At 42.2% G+C, this 21,760-nt stretch overlaps 1 protein-coding gene across 2 annotated transcripts; it reads left to right on the top strand.

Moving 5' to 3' along the window:
* The first annotated feature begins 1,196 nt into the window (after nt 1–1,196).
* Nucleotides 1,197–21,132, top strand: LOC127508174 (uncharacterized). 2 transcript variants are annotated; one of them, XM_051885903.1, is made up of 7 exons: nt 1,197–1,310; nt 1,688–2,023; nt 12,286–12,615; nt 12,712–12,771; nt 19,885–19,944; nt 20,093–20,173; nt 20,284–21,132. In XM_051885903.1, exons 1-7 carry the CDS (start codon nt 1,250–1,252, stop codon nt 20,337–20,339), a joined length of 984 nt encoding a protein of 327 aa, XP_051741863.1. In that variant the 5' UTR covers nt 1,197–1,249; the 3' UTR covers nt 20,340–21,132. The 2 variants fall into 2 exon arrangements, with proteins under 2 accessions (XP_051741863.1, XP_051741865.1); XM_051885905.1 differs by lacking the exon at nt 12,712–12,771.
* Nucleotides 21,133–21,760: the final 628 nt, after the last annotated feature.

The following is a 21,760-nucleotide window of genomic DNA, read 5'->3' as shown; positions in this document are numbered from 1 at the left end:
GATCCTCTGCCTGGTATTGTCACTGACTACGTCTTGCCTCCGACACTGATATTGCTGATATTTGACCCCTGCCTGTACAACAACGTGTATTTAATAAAGCTGCAAATAGATCTCCCCGAGTCCTCCGCTTCATTACAATAATGTTTTCATGCTAAAACCTGTGAACATGTGAAGGCAGTGAACAGAGCAACACACAGATGGAAACACCCATTATGTTGTGACTTTACTTGTTGAGGCACGACTATCAACTAATTGTTAGTAATATGTTATTGGTTATGGGTTTTGAATTCATTTTGAATCAGTTAACAGTCATGTGCCTCAACATGTCACAATACATTTACAAAACATTAGCTAATAATTAATTACAGCAAACAACTGGGAGTTGAAGTACATGCTTTGAACCACTTTGGTAATTAACACATGAATTTACACTATTAGTTAATACTACAGGTAATTAAGGAATAAATACATTAATAACAATTTATGTATCTCTGAAGCTATTGATCAGAATCTTCATTAGTTGTTGATGTAGTAATCATTAATAAATGGTTTATTTCTTCATACAGTCATACATTAACTCATGATTATCTGTGCATTAGTTAAGTATTAATTAATATTACTGCTTAATATCATATTATTAAGAATGAATTATTTTTTTTCTGCATTGCACTAAAAAAGCATTTACCACTCACTTATTGGTGGTTAGTTAGCTAATTTGGTTACTTAGATACTTGGCCTAAATAACAAACCCTTTTAAAATTGTGGTAGTGATGTGATGAAAAAAAGATTGTGTAAATGACAAAAATGACTGAATCACTGAATCTGGTCACTTAGACATTACTTTATTTCATTATGATGATGTTGTGTTTTCAAAAAATCAGCAGCTACAATGAGAGGAAAAATATGTTTATATTGATTTGTGTGGAACTGTTCATTCAGAGCACTTTGTTCAGTGCCAAACACAATCCTTTCTCATGGAGTTGGTTGGTTTCTGGATGTCACTGTCCAGTTCAGCTCACTTTCTGTTCCAGAGCTTTTCACATTAAACACAGTTTCACAGCAGAGATCTTTCTGATCACTTCTTGTCTTGACTTTAGTGACTGTCAGTGAAATGCAGAGCTGTATCTTAGTGTCAGAAATAAACACTCAGTTTAGATCAGAGGAAGTTCACAACCACAGGAGGGGCTGATGATGATTAAAGGAGGAGCTGTAACTATATAATGAAGAGAAAGACTGACAGAAACAGAAAATGGCTGATAAGTGTGATCTGTGTCTGCTGGGACTGATCATTCTCTCTTCACTTCTCACAGGTAAAGAAATCTGGATTTTCTCTAAAGACATTTAGTGGAATTAGTCTGGAAAGAGTTGATTTGAACATGCTCAGTTTATTCTTGCACACATTCACGTTGTGATCTCAGAGTTGTGTATTGATACATACAGATCATACTGTATTATTCCTGATACTGGACATAGAGTCACTCAAACATCTGATGATCAACAATTATCTTCATATTCAGAGATTTCAACAGCTCTCTGATCAAGACAAATACTTTATTCTGGAGAGTGTGATGTTTGTGTTAATGAGGAAAAAAAAAAGACTATGATTTGAATCTGCTTTTTTAGCTGGTATGTTTTATGTTTGTATTTATTAATCTATATCATAATGATCACTCAAATTGTGTTTCAGGTACCAGTGGAGTGAATGAGACTGATGTGTTCATCAGTTCTGGTGAAAATGTCCGTCTGCCCTGTAATAATGCTCTTTCTGACTGTAAGTCAACATTTTGGATTTACTATAGCATATCCAGACATTCAGGGGCAGATGAACTAATTGGTTTAGGGATAAAGAATAAAGACACAGAGAGACATGAGAGACTGAGTCTGGGGTCTGACTGCTCTCTGAACATCAAGAACGTCACAGAAGAAGATTATGGATTATACAGCTGCCAACAATGGACAGATGTGAATGGACAACTACAAAAAGAAAGGAATGATACACGTGTTTATCTGCATGTTCTTCATGGTGAGTGTGAGATTCTAAGAACATCCTGTGCCTGTTTTTCTCTGTCTCTGTATCTCTGTCTAGTCATTACGTCATGCTTAGAGAACATGTCGCTTTTCTTAGAGTAGTGTACTTCCTATATTTTCAAATATATATTGACCCTCTGGCCGAATAAACTTTGTATCTTGGTTGAACTGCATTTTCTGTGTCTGAGTCTTCCATTTGATACCCTGGTACCAGCTTTTCTGTGCTAGATCGCTCAACCTGAATAGATCTTCTTGAATTGTATTAAGTTGAATTATTAGATTCTAACAGCTGGGGGCTCGTCCGCGAAAGGGGGGATACTCCCTAAGAACTGGGGAAAGAGAAAAAGCACGCCGGGGATCGGAGGACCTACGAGAAAGGGGGTAAGTGTTTTTGGATATTTCTTGAAGGAAATATGTTACACTTGCCCCTGTAGGATCCTGTGTTAAAACATCTCGTAAAAAAAAAAAAAAAAAAAAAAAAAAAACGAGGTTTTAATCACTAGTCGCTAGTGGAATTCATTTTCCATTGTTGTTACACTTCGGCTGGCAACAGTAGTTTTAATTAGCTATTAGCGTGGAAATGTGATTTGGTTGAATCACCAATTGTTAGTGGAAGTACGATTCCATTGTTGTGACACTTCGGCTGGCAACAGTAGCTTTTATTAGCTATTAACTGGGGTGGTTGGAGGTGCAGTACTGATCACACTGCACTTCAGATCACGGCAGCATACCTTATCTTTCGAAGAAATTTTTTTTATATTTGATATTGATGAAAATAATTTCAATTGTTATTGCATGTTGATATATTGTGACCTAAAAGAAGGTGTTTTAGGGGCGACCCGAAAGCAGTTTGGCAAACGCTGGACTGTCTAGGCAAAAGCCCAAAATTAGATAACACCCAAATAAAAGAAGGTGGTTTCGAGGCGATCAGGACGAAAGTCTTGTGTGAGCCTAAATAGGACTAAACCACCCACTGGTTGCAATACGATACATGTACAGCAATTGAGGTTGGGCAATTGAGTACAGAAAAAAATAAAAAATTTTAGCACACATTTACTAACACATTAAAGTGGAAGATGGGGGGTTCGGTCTCAAGACCACTACTGTGGGAATCACCAGTTGATTTCATGTTCAGAAATAATCAGGGATTTTACACTGAACCATACGTCAGTAATATGGCAGGATGGTCAGAGCAAATGAGACCACAAATTGAAACACCATATCCACGGGAGGGTTCATTTACAGAGGAAGATATGCAATTGGCTAAACATCTAGTCAAGCAAGGATGGGGTGACCCAACGTGGCGGTATGATTATTTGACAAAAAGTTACGATGTATGGAAAGACATGAAAAAGGTTTGGGACCAGGGGCCAGAAAAGAAACAGGTGGCTGCTTATGTAGTTAGGAACAAATGCCCTGCAATAGAGAAGCCACCACCATACTGTGCGCCAGAACCCTCTGCGCCGTCTGTGACGAAATCTAAAACATTGCAAAATAATTCAAAAGTTGTGAAACAGGATAGCAATGCCGAAATGCCTAGAAAAAATGCGATGGTTTGGCTAAGAGCTGGAAATGCGATATCTTTGAAACCATTGAAAATGTCTGATATGGAATCAATATGCAAAAGTTTGCCTCCTCTCCAAGACGCTGGTAAATTTGTGACTGTTTTGCAAACGCACATATGTCCATTTTACTGGGGTAGATTACAAAGCAGTTTTGCTAAGAACATTGGAAGGAGATGTCACTGAATCAATGTTAATTGATGAATGCCAACATTGAGTCGTAACAATGATAAAACAACAGGCACGGGCACGGCTGCAATGCCACATGTGTTTTTCTGGGAAGACACTGAAAACCATGATGTCTTCTTTAAACAATTAAGAGCTTTCCTGGATAAACGTATAGGTAAACGACAAGACCTATCATTCGCTGCAAATACCAAGCAGAAACCTAAAGAATCTGCTTCAGACTTTTACATTAGGTTTAAGAAGGCATGGGTGGAAGAGTCTAAACTGCCAATGAATAATGAAATGAAGGCTTTGTTCATAAACACCTTCCTGAATAATATGCAGTCAAAGCAGGCGCAGCTGATCAGAATTACAACAACCCATCTCTTTGAGATGGATATAGACGGATTGGGGAAGCGAATTAGGGAACTAGATTCGTCTGGTGGTTTCACAATTAAGACTGAGACCGCAATGTTTACAGGTCAGAGAACTCAAGGGAAAGTGTATGATCAAAAAGCAGAAGTGAAACCACCCTTGGTCCAACAAAGAAGCCCAGCAATAATTTGCTATTACTGCAAGCGAGAGGGTCGTATACGCTGTGATTGTAGAGAATGGAAAATTCAGCTGCAGAGGAAGCGGTGGGCAAAGCCACAGCAGCAGAGAAGTAAACCACCAGCTAGCATGTATCCTACTACTTGGCACAATAAGACAGAATAGGGAGGCCCACAGAGAAATGTCAGTTCCAATTTATCAATGATGACCCTCAAATTTTCAAACCATAGTGAAGATTTACCTTATATTACATTAATGGTGCACGGTCAACCACAAACATTCCTTTTAGATTCTGGAGCGGATGTAAATTCAATGACCTCCACACATTATGAGGGTCCTCTGTCTAATCAAGTAGTTAACTCTGTGGGAATATCAGGAACTGACAGTTAATAACACCGTTGGCACCAATCGTACCTGATGTTCGAACCGTTGTTAATTTAATTCCATGTACGCATAAAAACTTCACCGTTATAGATCTCTGCGCGGCAATCTTCTCCGTACATGTACAGGTGCTGGTCATATAATTAGAATATCATCAAAAAGTTGATTTATTTCACTAATTCCATTCGAAAAGTGAAACTTGTATATTATTTTCATTCATTACACACAGACTGATATATTTCAAATGTTTATTTCTTTTAATTTTGATGATTATAACTGACAACTAAGGAAAATCCCAAATTCAGTATCTTAGAACATTAGAATATTACTTAAGACCAATACAAAGAAAGGATTTTTAGAAATCTTGGGCAACTGAAAAGTATGAACATGAAAAGTATGAGCATGTACAGCACTCAATACTTAGTTGGGGCTCCTTTTGCCTGAATTACTGCAGCAATGCGGCGTGGCATGGAGTCGATCAGTCTGTGGCACTGCTCAGGTGTTATAAGAGCCCAGGTTGCTCTGATAGTGGCCTTCAGCTCTTCTGCATTGTTGGGTCTGGCATATCGCATCTTCCTCTTCACAATACCCCATAGATTTTCTATGGGGTTAAGGTCAGGCGAGTTTGCTGGCCAATTAAGAACAGGGATACCATGGTCCTTAAACCAGGTACTGGTAGCTTTGGCACTGTGTGCAGGTGCCAAGTCCTGTTGGAAAATGAAATCTGCATCTCCATAAAGTTGGTCAGCAGCAGGAAGCATGAAGTGCTCTAAAACTTCCTGGTATACGGCTGCGTTGACCTTGGACCTCAGAAAACACAGTGGACCAACACCAGCAGATGACATGGCACCCCAAACCATCACTGACTGTGGAAACTTTACACTGGACCTCAAGCAACGTGGATTGTGTGCCTCTCCTCTCTTCCTCCAGACTCTGGGACCCTGATTTCCAAAGGAAATGCAAAATTTACTTTCATCAGAGAACATAACTTTGGAGCACTCAGCAGCAGTCCAGTCCTTTTTGTCTTTAGCCCAGGCGAGACGCTTCTGACGCTGTCTGTTGTTCAAGAGTAGCTTGACACAAGGAATGCGACAGCTGAAACCCATGTCTTGCATACGTCTGTGCGTAGTGGTTCTTGAAGCACTGACTCCAGCTACAGTCTACTCTTTGTGGATCTCCCCCACATTTTTGAATGGGTTTTGTTTCACAATCCTCTCCAGGGTGCGGTTATCCCTATTGCTTGTACACTTTTTTCTACCACATCTTTTCCTTCCCTTCGCCTCTCTATTAATGTGCTTGGACACAGAGCTCTGTGAGCAGCCAGCCTCTTTTGCAATGACCTTTTGTGTCTTGCCCTCCTTGTGCAAGGTGTCAATGGTCGTCTTTTGGACAACTGTCAAGTCAGCAGTCTTCCCCATGATTGTGTAGCCTACAGAACTAGACTGAGAGACCATTTAAAGGCCTTTGCAGGTGTTTTGAGTTAATTAGCTAATTAGAGTGTGGCACCAGGTGTCTTCAATATTGAACCTTTTCACAATATTCTAATTTTCTGACATACTGAATTTGGGATTTTCCTTAGTTGTCAGTTATAATCATCAAAATTAAAAGAAATAAACATTTGAAATATATCAGTCTGTGTGTAATGAATGAATATAATATACAAGTTTCACTTTTTGAATGGAATTAGTGAAATAAATCAACTTTTTGATGATATTCTAATTATATGACCAGCACCTGTACATCCAGATACTCAGCCCATTTTAGCTTTTACATTTCAAGGTAAAAAGCTAACATGGACACGCCTTGCTTAGGGCTACATTGATTCGCCCGCCGTTTTCTCGGCAGCAGTGCAAAAGACATTAGCCAAAATGACTGATTTACCTTCTACAGTCTGCGTTCTTCAATATGCAGACGACATCTTGGTTTCTGGGGATACAAAAGAGGACTGCGAAAAGGCCTCCATCATCATCTGCAATGTGCTCACCCAAGCGGCTTTAAAGCCTCTAAAGACAAGCTTCAGTGGGTCCAGTCCAAAGTGACATACTTGGGACATATTATAATGCCCGGTCTACGAGCAATCTCTACGGATAGGGTACAGATGATCAGAAAAATGAAGTCCCCTCGAACTATACAGCAGCATCAAAGTTTTCTGGGGCTGGACTGTGTACTGTATACTGGACTGTGCGGTGCATGACAGGCACCTGAGGAACCTGACTGATCATAAAGCTCTGCCAAGTACGCTTTTAAACTGGGCAGAAGAGGCAGAATTGCACTTCACTGCATTGAAACAGGCCATCACCATGGCCCCAGCTTTGGGCCTCCCCGACTACAGCAAAAATTACCATTTTCATGCCCACAAGGCGGAGGGGGTAGCTATTGCCGTCCTGTTGCAACAGCATGGGTCCACCTATAGACCATTAGCATACCTGTCTAAGAAATTAGATAATATAGCTTCAGGTATGCCAGCATGTCTTCGTACTGTAGCTGCGGCTGCTATGGTTGTACAGATGGCAGAAAGAATGGTGTTATCGCATCCGCTGATCCTTTATATCTCTTATCAGGTAGGGGCCATATTGCATAATATGCAAACACAACATATGACAGCGTCCCAACAATGCTCGGGTTACGAGGCAATCCTGCTGGCCACCAAAAACCTGACCATACAGCCAACAGTGTCTATTAACCCTGCGTTGTTAGGAGTCATAGGTATGGCTGACATGGTAGATAATTCTACAGATCATGATTGTATCATTGAATTGACTTCCTCATGTTCCTCCAGGGCCGATCTTTTGGACTCGCCCCTGGATGGGGGGGAGAATGTATATGTTGATGGGTCATGTTCAAAACCTTCTGATGGGGTTTATCTTTGTGGCTATGCAGTGGTGTCAGACACTGGAGAGATAATAGAGGCTTTTGCCTTGGACTACAATTCTGCTCAAGCTACTGAATTGGGTGCATTAATACGAGCATGTGAGCTGATGGCAGGAAAACGTGTAACAATTGACACTGATTCAAAGTATGCATGGGGGGTGGTACATCACTTTGCCAAAACATGGGAAGCTAGAGAATTCAAAACAGCAGATAGAAAACCCATAGCTCATTCGAATTTAATAGGACAATTAACTAAGGCAGTACAGTTACCTGCCGAAGTGGCCATAGTAAAGGTAAAAGGTCACGCAACAGGGGATGGCGAACAAGCCGTAGGGAACAGAAAAGCAGATGAAATAGCCAAAGAAGCAGCGAAGGCCCAAATCAGACCGATGTTCGATATGGGTAACCAGAGTCAGGTAACTATGACTGTGCATAAAACTAATATACCTGATATTGACATTAAGATCCTGCAGAGTCAACTGACACAGGCTGACTTAGAGCACTGGGGAAAACACGGCTGTGCCCCAGATAAGGAAGGTATCATGAGAGATGAAAAAGGAAGAATAGCACTTAAAAGTTAGGATTAGTAATCCTCATCAGACATTACCATGGTTTGTCACACACAAGTTGTGCAAAAGTAGTACAAGTAATCAATCAATTGTATTGTATTGCAAATGTACACAAAACTGCAAAGCTCATTCTAGACTCATGTCTTACGTGTGCACATGTAAATCCACACAGACCAATTAAACATGACACACTACCGCATCCGCAAGCACCGTTTCAGAATGTGCAGATTGACTTCACGCACATGCCACCAATAGGCAATTTGAAATATCTTTTGGTAATTGTGGATCGATTTTCAAAGTGGCCAGAAGCATTCCCGTGTGTGAAAGAAGATGCTAAAGGACTACGTAACTTCCCTCATTGAGAAACTTAATTCCATATGTGCCGATGTCTCTCTGTGTCTTCCTCTTCCCTCAGAAAACCCCACTCACCCTTTTGTTCCAGGACAAAGTGTGCTGATCAAAAGCTTAAAACCAACGAAGGTGGGAGAACCGAGGTATCTTGGACCAGCCACTGCGATCGCAGTAACCAGGACAGGAGTTCTGACAGATTACCAACCGCAGTGGATACGCACTTCAAGAATAAAGCACTGTCCTACAGGAGAGCAGGCAAGCTCCAATTCAAAAATAGATTCACCTTACTGCTGTAATGACGAGTCGACAGAGTGGGGATCCATTTGCAGCTTTTATTAAGATAATCACCAAGGCAGACAGGGGCAAGGGCAAAGACATAAACAGGGACAGGCAATGGTCGAGGCAGGCGGCAGACAAACAGAGTCGGGTCACAGGCAGAGATCAGGGCAGGCGGCGAGCTAACACAGTCCAGTAAATGGGCACAGATCAGGGCAGGCGGCAGAGAATCACAGAGAATAAACAGTCTAACGGCAACAGAGAAACAGTCCACAAGAAAACGCTCAGTAATGATCACCGGGGCAAATCAAGACTTCGCAATGAGTGTGTGTGTGTGTGTGTGACTTAAATAGTGTGAGTGTGATGAGGTGCAGGTGTGTGCGCAATCAGTCCCAGGAATGAGGGCCTATGGGAAACGTAGTCCGAATGGAAACCAGTCAATACTCAGGTGACGGCTCCCTCCGGTGGTGCGGAGGAGGAGGCGCATGAGCCACATTCGTGACAGGTGGCATCCCACTGAACGATTTGGCCCTCCTTCCAGGAAATAAGCGGGTTGTGAGTTCTGAGCCACGGGAGACCAAGGATGACAGGATTGCTGGGGGAGTGGATAACATAGAATTGAATGAGCTCTTGATGAAGGGCTCCCACTTGCAGAGCGAGTTCAGCGGTGATATGCGCCACTCTTCCTCCACCGATGGGTCTCCCATCTAGCGCCTCCACTGTCAATGGAGAGTTATAGTCCATTAGTGTAATATTGTGTTCACTGATGAATGTATCTGACATGAAGTTACCCGCAGCCCCAGAGTCCAAAAGTGCGTGCGTGGTTATTCGTTGATCATTCACAGTTACTTGAATGGGAATTTTGAGGCAGTTAGAGGAATAAACGGTGGAAAGTGGAGAATTCACCACTTTCGGGTTAGATGGATTGGGTTGAATGGGGCAGTTGATCTTGATGTGGCCGGCTTGACAGCACTACAAGCACAAATGAAGCTGTCGTCTCCTCTCTCTTTCCTCTGGATGAAGCGGGGTGAACCCGAGCTGCATGGGTTCTGATGCGGGGCTGGTCAGAGTGGATAGATGAACAGGGCGTCGTGAACGGAGGATTGTCAATGTGAATGGCTAGTTCGATGAATTCGTTAAGCGATCTTCCCTCGTCGCGGCATGCGAGCTCGGCTTGCAGCTCCAGAGACAGCCCCTTACGAAACAGCAGTTTCAGCGTGTCCTCGACCCAGTTCGTCTGAGCGGCGAGGGTTCAAAAGTTTAGTGCATAATCAGCAGCTGTGGTTTTACCTTGACACAGAGACAGCAATTGATCCCCAGCGCTTTTGCCTCCCTCCGGGTGTTCGAAGACCTCTTTGAAGCTTTGCAGGAAGGCCGAGAAGGTGGGTAACACGGAACTATCCTCGCGCCAAACCGCCGTGGCCCAATCCAATGGCCTCGACCAGTCAACAGGGAGCATACGAAGGAGATCTGACTGGACTTGGTGGAATAGAGAGATGGCTGCTGGTTGACGAAGAGAGAACATTGGAGAAGAAATCCCTTACACTTTGCGGGGTTCCCGTCTAACTTCTCCGGGAGTGCGAGGCGTGGATTGACGGCGCGAGCGGCAGTGAAGGCCTGACTGGCGGAGGCCGCAGGCGGTGGCGTGACGGCCTCTGCGGCATTGAATCGAAAGCTCTGCAGAGTTTTCACCAGCTCCTCAGTAAGGGAAGTCAATCGATTCAATTGGTGTTGATGAACCGCGAGCTGGTTGGCTTGGGCGGACAGCTCGGTGGAGATCTGCATGATTGCTGCTGGATCGCTAGTTGGCGAAGTCTTCTGTAATGATGAGTCGACAGAGTGGAGATCCATTTGCAGCTTTTATTAAGATAATCACCAAGGCAGACAGGGGCAAGGGCAAAGACATAAACAGGGACAGGCAATGGTCGAGGCAGGCGGCAGACAAACAGAGTCGGGTCACAGGCAGAGATCAGGGCAGGCGGCGAGCTAACACAGTCCAGTAAACGGGCACAGATCAGGGCAGGTGGCAGAGAATCACAGAGAATAAACAGTCCAACGGCAACAGAAAAACAGTCCACAAGAAAACGCTCAGTAATGATCACCGGGGCAAATCAAGACTTCGCAATGAGTGTGTGTGTGTGTGTGACTTAAATAGTGTGAGTGTGATGAGGTGCAGGTGTGTGTGCAATCAGTCCCAGGAATGAGGGCCTATGGGAAATGTAGTCCAAATGGAAACCAGTCAATACTCAGGTGATGGCTCCCTCCGGTGGTGCGGAGGAGGAGGCACGGGAGCCACATTCGTGACAACTGCCTAACAGGGAGGAGGAAAAACACTGATTAAGCAGAGAAAAGAACTACCTCAAATAGTGAGGTGGGGGTAATCCAAAGCGAGAAGATATATGGCCCATTGAGTCAAACAGTGCTAACTCTTTACACAACCCTGTATGCACTAAGGGCCAAATTCTTATTAATGGATGTACCGCTGCTTGAGAGTTTTATACAGTGTTCATTCATAGAAGCTGTCGAAGCATTCGGCGAAAATATTGTTCACTTAATTAAAAGTTCCCTAGAGTCAGAACCAAGATTGGAAAACATAATACTTCAGAGACCATACCCAGATAGAATTGTGTTTTACCTGTTCACAATAAAGAACGGAATTTTCAAAATATATCAAAGCGAAATATATTGATGTCCTTATCGGACCTATTACGTGAGTGGACAGTAATACAAGGAAAAACGTGGTTTGAAGTAGCATCAAAAGCACTATCAAACCTCGGTCTACCACTTGAAAACGTTATCTTTGCTAAAGTTGTCATAATATATCTGTTTCCACCAGAAGGTGCAGTAGATGTGTGGCTATCATTACAAAACAGATTATTGGCAAGACCTCTAGATACTGCCCTAGTAAATATAACAAAACCAAAAGAAGCACGCCAGAAGGGAACAGTGATTGTGTATAGGATAGGCAAAGTTCAAAAATCATTAGTTGAATTGCACTATAAATTCCTATGAATTCCTATGAATATAAATTCCTAAATTCTTATTTTCATATAAATGCACATGGATGTTCAATGGGTAAGACATTCTGTCTTAAAGTGGCCATAGTGAGATTCTAAGAACATCCTGTGCCTGTTTTTCTCTGTCTCAGTATCTCTGTCTAGTCATTACGTCATGCTTAGAGAACATGTTGCTTTTCTTAGAGTATTGTACAATCCCTACTTATTGTATTAATGCTGAGTTGTCATTTTCACTTCTTATATTTTCAAATATATATTGACCCTCTGGCCGAATAAACTGTATCTTGGTTTAACTGCACTCTCTGTGTCTGAGTCTTCCATTTGATACCCTGGTACCAGCTTTTCTGTGCTAGATCGCTCAACCTGAACAGATCTTCTTGAATTGTATTATTAAGTTGAATTATTAGATTCTAACAGTGAGTTTATGATTATATGATCAATTTAAAATGGGCAAATTCTTCATTTAAACTCAGATGATGATTGAAGAGTCTGTGATTTGTGTCTTGTGTTCAGTTTCAGTGTCTCAATCATCATCATCATCATCATCATCATCCTCACAGACTGAGATCACTCCAGGCTGCTCTGTGACTCTCTCCTGTCATGTGCATTCAGTCTCCTTTATTTATTGGGTCCATTCTGAGGGACTTCATCTGTTGTGGGTGAATCAGACTGGTGTTGATCTGACGACAGACTCCAGATATCAGATATTATTCTCATCGTATCACTGTAACATCACTCTGACTACAACACTCCTGAATGAAGATGACAACAGAGAGTGGAGATGTCAGCTTACTCTCAGAAATCAACTCCAGACCTCAGTCAGATACACTGTCAAGTATTCAGGTGAGAAACAACTATTACTACTGTAAAATATGATGTTAATGTCCTACAGATGAACATCTGAACATTCATCTTCTGATTCAACAACACTGATTCCAGTCAGCAGCTCAAACTCTGAGAAGAAATCAAGCCAAACTACAGCAGCAGCTCCTACACAAGGTTCATGATCACATGATCACTGTCACACATCATCAGTCTCTCACTTCACTTGTTTGATCCTGATAATTCCATGAATTCAGTGTTGAAACCTCAATGGATTGGTCAATATTTGTGCATTTGAATGTTTTAGATGTCATCAATACATAGCAAAAAATACATTTTGATGTAATGTAATGTTCATTTAACAAGGAAGATGTGTCAACGTTAAGAGTAATGCATGAATTTCCATTGATTCATAAATAAATAAAAAATGTGCCTCCTCATTTCAGAACACCACTGCACGCCACTGATACATAGATATTCCACATTTCAATGTTTATGCAAACTTAGAAAGGCAAGTGTGCTGAACCTCACTTACCATGAATATCTATGAATGAATAAAGCATCAAATAGATTTATTTTTGGAGAATGGAAGCTATCAACACCTTGACACTGAAAAAAAATGATAATAGATGACAGACTTGCAGAACAGACATGGAGATGGCGAAGGGATGGTGATGGCAGGTGGTGGAAGAATGGTAACAGATGGACGACGATGAGACCCCGGCAGCGATGGTGGTAGACGTCCGATGGCACAGACCCAGAGCACAGTGATGGCAGTCCAAGGTGGAGACAAGGGAGGGAGGAGCCAAGGTGGCTTGGAGGCTGATGTCAACTGGGGGAAGATCGACGGAGGTGGAGCCGATGGATCCCAGGGCGCAGACAGAGAGCCGATGGAGAAGATTTTTTCATCTCATGAAAGATGGCAGCAGGCAGATGTGGAGTGTTAATATTGCTGTTCAGTTTCTCACTATTGCATACTCTTTTTAATTTTAATTGTTTGAAAGAAGTGGATGAAGTTTCTTTTAATATTTGAGAGAAGAAACACAAACACAATTTGGATATAAACATCTTGGTTTTGGGAAGAGTGTTGTTATTTCGCTGATTTTACCGTTTGGGATGAAGTGTTCAAGGAAACAACGACGCTGCGGAAAAATGAAAAGGAGAAAAATGAATCCTTTTGTCAGGAGATATTCATCAATGTCCTGGGCCATTGATGAATATGATGAAGTTGATGAAGTTGAGGAATATTGAGGAATTTTGAAGGTATTATTTTGGGCAATTCTGATATGAGACTCTGAGTTTCGACTGTCAAGCAAAGTCGGAATTCGGAAATTGCCGGGAAATGGAGTGCTATAGCAGATTGTTGGCGAGATTTGCTTCCTTGTTTTGAAACAAGTGATGTAATTCAAATGGAAAATGGTGTGTTGGATGTGCTTTCTACATCTGAGGAAGGTGGCAGGACTTCAAGGACACTGAGGCACAGGGCTGGGTCTGTTGAGGAGACGCACAGCTTTCACGGGATAAAAAGACTTCGGAGATCAACAAAATGAGGGACATCGGTACTTTAAAGGGATTGCAGTGGTTCATCTCAATGTTAGGAGTCTGCTTCCAAAGATAAGTGAATTGCTGCATTTATGCCAGGAATCCAACATGTCTCTGTTTGGTTGCAGTGAAACATGGTTGGATGTCTCAATTTTGGATGCAGAGATACATATAGCAAATAACTGTTTGATAAGATGCGATAGGAATCGTAAAGGTGGTGGAGTATGTGCATTTATTAGATCAGATGTTGTGTTTAAGGAGAGAAAAGATATGGACAGTGCCGCTTTTGAAGCTGTTTGGCTGGACATGTTTTTACCAAAGAGTAAACCGATTTTAGTGGGTATTTGCTATTGCTCACCTGATCAAAATGACTTTTATGAGAGACTTGATGAGATTTCAAGTGCTTCTAATTTTAATCTTGGAAAAGAGATAATAATTATGGGGGATTTAAATACGGATATGCAAAAACATGATACTTCAATTTATAAACATTTTAATTTATTTTGTATAATACAGTAAAACTGAGATCTCTCAAAAAATACAGTCCACAAGACTTTATAGTAAAACATAGTAAGGTTAATTGGACTGAGGTGTTGCAGTGTGATGATGAGGATATGGCCTGGGATAGGTTTAAGATGATTTTTTTAGAAGTTTTGAATAAGGTTGCACCTTATAAGGATATTAGAATTAAGCGAAGGACTGGACCTTGGGTGAAGGATATTATTTTAAAGGCAATTAAGGAGCGTAATGATAGTTTTAAGGCTTTTAAAAGTAATATAAATAATGATAACTTTGAGGTATTTAAAGGTAAAAGAAATGAAGCAAGAGATAAGGTAAAAGAGGCTAAAAAAAAAAAAAAAAAAAAAAGGATTAGATTAGTGAAAGGAAGCAGGATCTTCAAAAATTATGGAGAGTATTAAGAGATTTAGGGTATAAGGAAAAGACTAAGATAAAATGTTCTAAAATTAGCCTTAAAGTAGATGGAAGTTTGATATCGGATCAGAAAAAGGTAGCAAATCATTTTAATAGATTTTTTTACTACAGTTGCAGAAAAATTGGTAAATGAGTTTCCAGCACAAACTGGTATATTTAATTATAAATTAGTTAAGGAGTATTATGCTAAATGCGGATGTCAGGGTTGTGTTTATGTTTCCTTGTGTCACATGTCCTTTGTCCTCAGTTTTCCCGCCACTAGTTTGTTCCCTTGGTTACCCTGATTGAGTTCATTAGTCCCAGCTGTGTCCTGTTAATTTGCCTGGTTTGCCCCTCTGTTTGCCCTGTATATATTCCCTGCTTCTCTCTCAGTCTTTGTCGGTTCTAGTCAGTATTTTGCGTTTATGTTGATGGTGTTTCCCTTGTTTCCTGGATTGTGTTATTAAAGTCTTCTGTTCTACATTCCTCCTCACCGTGAGTGTTTATCCACCATGACACCTGACAGAAGAACCGACCGTTACAACACCATCCTGGCTGAGGACTGCCTCTGGGGATCTGTCCATTGCTATCCTCCAGCATATCCCCAAGTCCTCCGTGCAGTGATGAGGATGGCCGCCATTCCAGAGCCTTGTTGCAAGATGGCCACCATTCCAGAGCCTCGTTGTAAGATGGCCGCCATCCCAGAACCTTGTTGCAAGATGGCCGCCACTCCAGAGCCTTGTCGCAAGTTGGCCACCACGCCTGAGCCCTCGGTCAAGATGGCCACCGCACGCCTGAGCCCTCAGCCGTAATGGTCTCAACACTTGTGCCTTTAGGCCTTTTAGTGTAGTATGAGGGGTATGCCCTGGAGCCCAGATATGGCTCCTGCCCCTGTGTCTGCTCCAGTGTCTGCCTCAGCCCATGACCAGAGTCCCGAAGCGACCCCCTCCTTCGTCCCGAGGCGACCCCCTCCTTCGTCCCGGGGCGACCCTCTCCTTCGTCCCGAGTCCCGGGGCGACCCTCTCCTTCGTCCCGAGTCCCGGGGCGACCCTCTCCTTCGTCCCGAGTCCCGGGGCGACCCTCTCCTTCGTCCCGAGTCCCGGGGCGACCCTCTCCTTCGTCCCGAGTCCCGGGGCGACCCTCTCCTTCGTCCCGAGTCCCGGGGCGACCCTCTCCTTCGTCCCGAGTCCCGGGGCGACCCTCTCCTTCGTCCCGAGTCCCGGGGCGACCCTCTCCTTCGTCCCGAGTCCCGGGGCGACCCTCTCCTTCGTCCCGAGTCCCGGGGCGACCCTCTCCTTCGTCCCGAGTCCCGGGGCGACCCTCTCCTTCGTCCCGAGTCCCGAGATGGATCTCACCCCTGAGCCCACTCTAGCCCATGAGCCCGCTCCAGTTTTTGTATTCGCGCCTTTCACAGAGGACATCATGGTGCCTGTGTTGGCGCTTACATTTGCGTGTGTTTGGGCCACCCACACAATGACTTGAGCCCCTGACCAGCGTCCAGTGATGGCTCCAGCCCCTGACCAGCGTCCAGTGATGGCTCAAGCCCCTCATCAGCGTCCAGTGATGGCTCCAGCCCCTGACCAGCGTCCAGTGATGGCTCCAGCCCCCTAGTTTGCTCCAGACTCCGCTCCAGTCCCTGAGCCAGCTCCAACCCACAAGACGTCTCCAACCCACAAGCCAGCTTCAACCCACAAGCCTGCTCCAGGGTCCATTCAGACCCAGAAGCCCAGAGCTCCTCCCAAGAAAATATTTTGGGGGGGCTATATGGCTCCGATCAGCATGGCCGGGCCAAAGGTCAAGGCCACGGAGCCCAATCCGCCATGGCCTCCTGAAGGGCCTGATCCACCATGGCCCCCTGAATTGCCTGCACCACCATTGTTTCCCTAGTTTTCTGGATTGTATTTTTAAAGTCTTCTGTTCTACATTCCTCCTCATTGTGAATGTTTATCCACCATGACACCTGACAGCGGTCATGCCGGGAGGTTTTTTGCTAAGTAAAGTAGAGTAATGTTTTTAAGAAATTGATAAATAGTAGTAAAGCAACAGGGTTAGATAATATTTCAGTGAAATTTCATAAGGGAAGGGAGTGTATTAATGTGAAATGTTATATTAATATGTTATATTAATTAATTAAATTTGGCTCGTTCAAATAAACTTTTATTATATGCAGATGATGCAGCAATAATTGTCTCTCATGAGAGGAAGAATGATATTGAATATGAATTAAGTAGAGAAACTGAAGGTGTCTTTAAGTGGTTTTGCCATAATAAACTGTCATTTGGGGAAAACTGAAGTTATAATATTTAGCTCAGCTGCTAAATTGAAAAAATGCTTTAGATTAGAGGTAAAGGTTGGAGATAAAATTATTACACCTAAACAAAAATTAAAATATTTGGGTTGTGTTTTGGATAGTAATTTGACTGGAGAAAAGATGGCTGCTTTAGCTCACTCAAAAATTTGTAATTTAATAACATTTAAATACGGAAACTCTAAAAATGTTGCCTGGTGCATTAGTGCAGTCAAACTTTGATTATGCTGCAGTTTTTTGGTATAGCGGTATTTCAAAGAAATTAAAACATAAATTGCAGTCTGCTGAAAATAAGTTTTGTTGGGTTATTTTGAAAGTACACCCACGGATGCATTTGCCAGAGGAACATTATACGACAATTAGCTTTTTAAAAGCTAAAAAAAGGGTAACTTTTTTTAAAACTAGTGATGGTGTTAAAGATATTAAAGAAAATGGTTCCAAAGTATCTGTTAGAATATTATGTATTTGTAAGAGAGATTCACTGTTATTCTACAAGGGCGAGTAGAAATGAGGTGATCAGAGGTCTGAGGTCTGAGGTGGAGCCACATCACAACGCACAGGCTTGCCTAGGCTGCAGCCTAGGGGCCCCACGTGTGCACGGGCCCCGGATTTATTTTTTTTTAAATATAATTTTAAATTTACTTCAGCGCGAACAAAAAAAAGACCCACATTGGCCCATAAGAAAATAAATAAGCAGGTGATTGGATAGATGTGACATTTGGGTCAAATCTGTCCAATCAGCTGCTGATCAAATCATGTCAATCATTTTCATTTACGTCACTGCTATTGACGACATTGTGGCAGAATGTCTGAAAGAAATTACGATAGTGGAGCACAAAAATCAGAAAATACAAAGGTTAAAAGAACAATGTGAACAAGATCCTGAAAAAAAAAATTCCAAAATTGGCTTGATACTTCAAGGCATTGGATCCAGACAGAAGTGGCGAAATCACGCAGTTTGTGAGGGAGAGAGATCCAGAAATCCAAACATTCACCTATCATTCATCGACCTCAAATACGGCTTATCACTTGAAACATGTAAGTAGTAGCAACTTTACAAGTCCGCTAATGTTAGCCTAATCCTAGATAAATGTGCGCTATTAGGCGCAAAATAAATGTTTGTGTGGAAAGCGCGCTCACTGTATGACATGGAGGCGCCAGTGCGATCACTTAAAATACTCTGTCATTTTGGTCATACAGATAAGAGTAATATAAACTGTAAAGGGTCTACTTTTATTTCCGTAAACTTACAATAACAGAAAACGTTGTGTTTTTGTAAAATGAAAACCAGGACGCGCGTTCTGCCATCTCTGTGAACTTGAGCATGTAACAAACATGAACCGTACTTCCCCCACAGAGAAATATATTGAGAAATAAATGTCTACTTTTAATCGAACCAATTCAAATGGAAAATACATATTCTCAGATTATGTAATGAAACCTGCACTAAGGCGCAACCACTACTGTGGATATGACGAATCAGCATCGTAGTCTTTTTGCACCCGAAAACAGAAAACATTATCAATAAATTATTAAAATGTTTAGACAGTCTCCGCCTGTTTTTTCACTAAGTTACACATTCATAATAATTACGTTTGCCGGTGCGCTGTGGCAAGTTTTATGCGTGCGCTGATTAGGTTATGTATATTGGTTTATTATGATTTTCAATTTCCCATTTTACCTATGTGGTGTGGTGGTAATTGTCTTACTGTGGTGGTCCACCAGTTGAAGGAATGTAGAAGAAAAACTGTAGTATTGGCTGTCTCAATGTGTGTGTGTGTATGCCAGTTATCCTTATTTGCATGTGGACCATGCATGGCACTAAATACATTTTTCCAGTAAAGCATAATTATTAAGGGGGGGCTCACACAAAGAGCAGCCTAGGGGCCCCTGACCACCTTAATCCGCACCTGGCCACATGATCCACTCGTTCAGGCACTGATGGAGTTAGCTCAACCTGAGGCATGATGACACAGTTAGACATCCCAGAAGATAGAGAAGGGCTGCAAATTTCCAGCAGAAGCAGGGCTGGAGGACTAACTGAGCAGGGTGGTGAAGGAGGCAGATGGCGATCCGAGGAGAACAAAGGTATAATGCATAGTCCATAGTGCTGTCTAGACACAACAGTGAAAGTTCAGAGGAAACTGATCATTCATTGTCCAAATAGTCCATTGTACTGTCTAGGAACAGCGATGAAGAACATGAAATGGGGTGAGATAGGGTGGGAGACGATACCTCCGTGCTGAAGTCCATCAGTCAGTCCTCTGTCTCAATTTCCACTAGTATACCCTTGGCCACTGATGTCGTGGGCTCACAGCCCTGGTCAGACTCACTTGGGGCTCCTCTTCTGTGGCGATGGTCTGCACTGACCTCTAATCTTCGGACACTGGCTGATGCGTCGCAGTGGGTGGTAGTGGAAGTGAAAGTTCACACAGGGTCCAGCACATACTTATCATTTCTGTGATGATGATGATGATGTTTCTAAGTGTCATTGTGTGTTGAAGTGAACTAACAGACGTGATCCACAGATCCAGCTGACACAGCATCAGAAACTGAAGTCAGTGTGACTGCTGGATCATTATTCAGAGGTACGACACGTTCATTTCTACTGACAGCTTTACACCATTAAACTATCAGTCAGTCTGTAAATGCTTCATCAATAACTGTTCATAGTTTAATCCCCTTGACTTCAGTCATGTCCAGTTTCTCTTCTTCTTCCACACATGTTTCCTGCAGTGATTGTGATTATTGTTGAGATGGCAGTGTTTGCTGCTCCTACTGTGATTCTTCTTCAGATCATCTGTGCAAGAAGAGCTGGTGAGTTTGAGCTTCACACAATCTGATGATTCACACTCATCTGATCTGGAACAATCTGCAATCATGGTAAAAACACATACGAGAGGTCAGTCCATGCTTTTATTTTGCAGGGAGGAAGGACTCGCAGCACCCAGAGGAAATAGAGATGCCTACAATATTACAATAAAATACTGCTGAGTTTGGAGACAATCTGAAACAAGATTTAAAACCGCAGAAACTCACAGAGGATTGTTCATTGTTTGATTCTCTTCTTCTCAGAAAACAGAGAAAAAAACTCCCTGAAGTAATAGTGACACCATCAAGTTTAGATTAAATTTTGGATGATTGCTACTAATTTTCTTAAAGGGGTCATAAATTGATAAATCAAATGTTCCTTTATCTGTAGTCATATGAGAAGTGATTGTACTATAAAAACATTCTGTAAGTTTCAGAGCTCAAAACCTCTATGTAATATGTAATAGTGTAATAGTGTGATGAAAGCCTCTGCAAATCAGATCAATGCCTATTTCCACATCATATCATATTTGGCTCCGCCCACTGGTGCGTCACTGAGATGAGGAGAGAAGAGTAATACAGGATCACTGGATCACCAAAACTCCTGTTATGAATCTCTAACTGTATTTACATCATGCTGTAAATTATGATCAGTGGGAGATTATTATTCACAGAATTATGTTTTATTTACAAAGTTCAGGAGGAGCATATTCAAATGATCTACCCAATCAGCATAAGAGAAGGCCTATAAATACGTAGCCGACTCACCTATGTTCCTCGACAGTTTTTTCTGCATCCCTCCACCACCCCGTCTTCTCACACTTGCCTGGTTACTATCTTAACGAAAGAGTAATATGGGTTTGGACGACATTCCCCCAGGCAGCACGCCAAATACACATACTTTTTATTCTATCTAATCATTTGTAAGTGTGAACTTGTGAAATGAATAAAGTTTGTTGAACAAACTTTCTTATGAGGTGTGTCTGTTTCTGTCTGGTGTTTGTGTGCAGTACGAGTGTTTCTCATGTGTGTGTTTAGTGTGTTCAGCTCCTGTTCATGTAGGAAAAAGAACAGACAAGGGTATTCGGTTCCTCTTCTGTGAAGATATTGTAATGAGAAGGAGATTGCAGAACCAAAAGTCGAAGAAAATCCGAGCAAACTCTGAATAGCGCTCAACTCCTAGTGAGTCTTTATTTTTGTCAACAACTTGTTTTAATTCAGATGTGTTGATTTATAGATATTATCATTACACACATATATTGAGATAGTTTTGAAATGTTCATTAAGGCCCTGATATACTTCAAACGAAATCGAAGAATGAACTGATGTGACGTCATTTTGAACAAAATCAGGCCAAAACAAAGTTCGTTTTGTGTTCTTTTTGGAAGTTCGAAACGGCTTTCAGGAAAAGTTCGCTCCAGCTGCAAAACACCTTTGTACTACCATTGCTCAGTGACGGTAATGTAATAGGAGGTGTGCGCTGAGGCTCCGCCTTTATTCGAGTGGAACGCGTCTCTGACTCATTTCATGTGTTTGAGTTTGTTGAGGTAAGATCTCCACGGGTGAAAACATGAACACATTTTACTCCTTTAC

Source organism: Ctenopharyngodon idella, chromosome 3, assembly GCF_019924925.1.
Source record: "Ctenopharyngodon idella isolate HZGC_01 chromosome 3, HZGC01, whole genome shotgun sequence".
NCBI classification, from domain to species: Eukaryota; Metazoa; Chordata; class Actinopteri; order Cypriniformes; family Xenocyprididae; genus Ctenopharyngodon; species Ctenopharyngodon idella.
Note: the sequence above shows the minus strand (reverse complement) of the source record. Positions and strands in the feature narration are given on the sequence as shown.

Excerpts from the sequence above, each read along its gene's own strand:
- LOC127508174 (XM_051885903.1), top strand. The coding sequence starts at position 1,250 with ATGGCTGATAAGTGTGATCTGTGTCTGCTGGGACTGATCATTCTCTCT. Across the intron at positions 12,616-12,711 it reads ATACACTGTCAAGTATTCAG|TCAGCAGCTCAAACTCTGAG; the intron begins GTGAGAAACAAC and ends CACTGATTCCAG. Across the intron at positions 19,945-20,092 it reads TGCTGGATCATTATTCAGAG|TGATTGTGATTATTGTTGAG; the intron begins GTACGACACGTT and ends TGTTTCCTGCAG.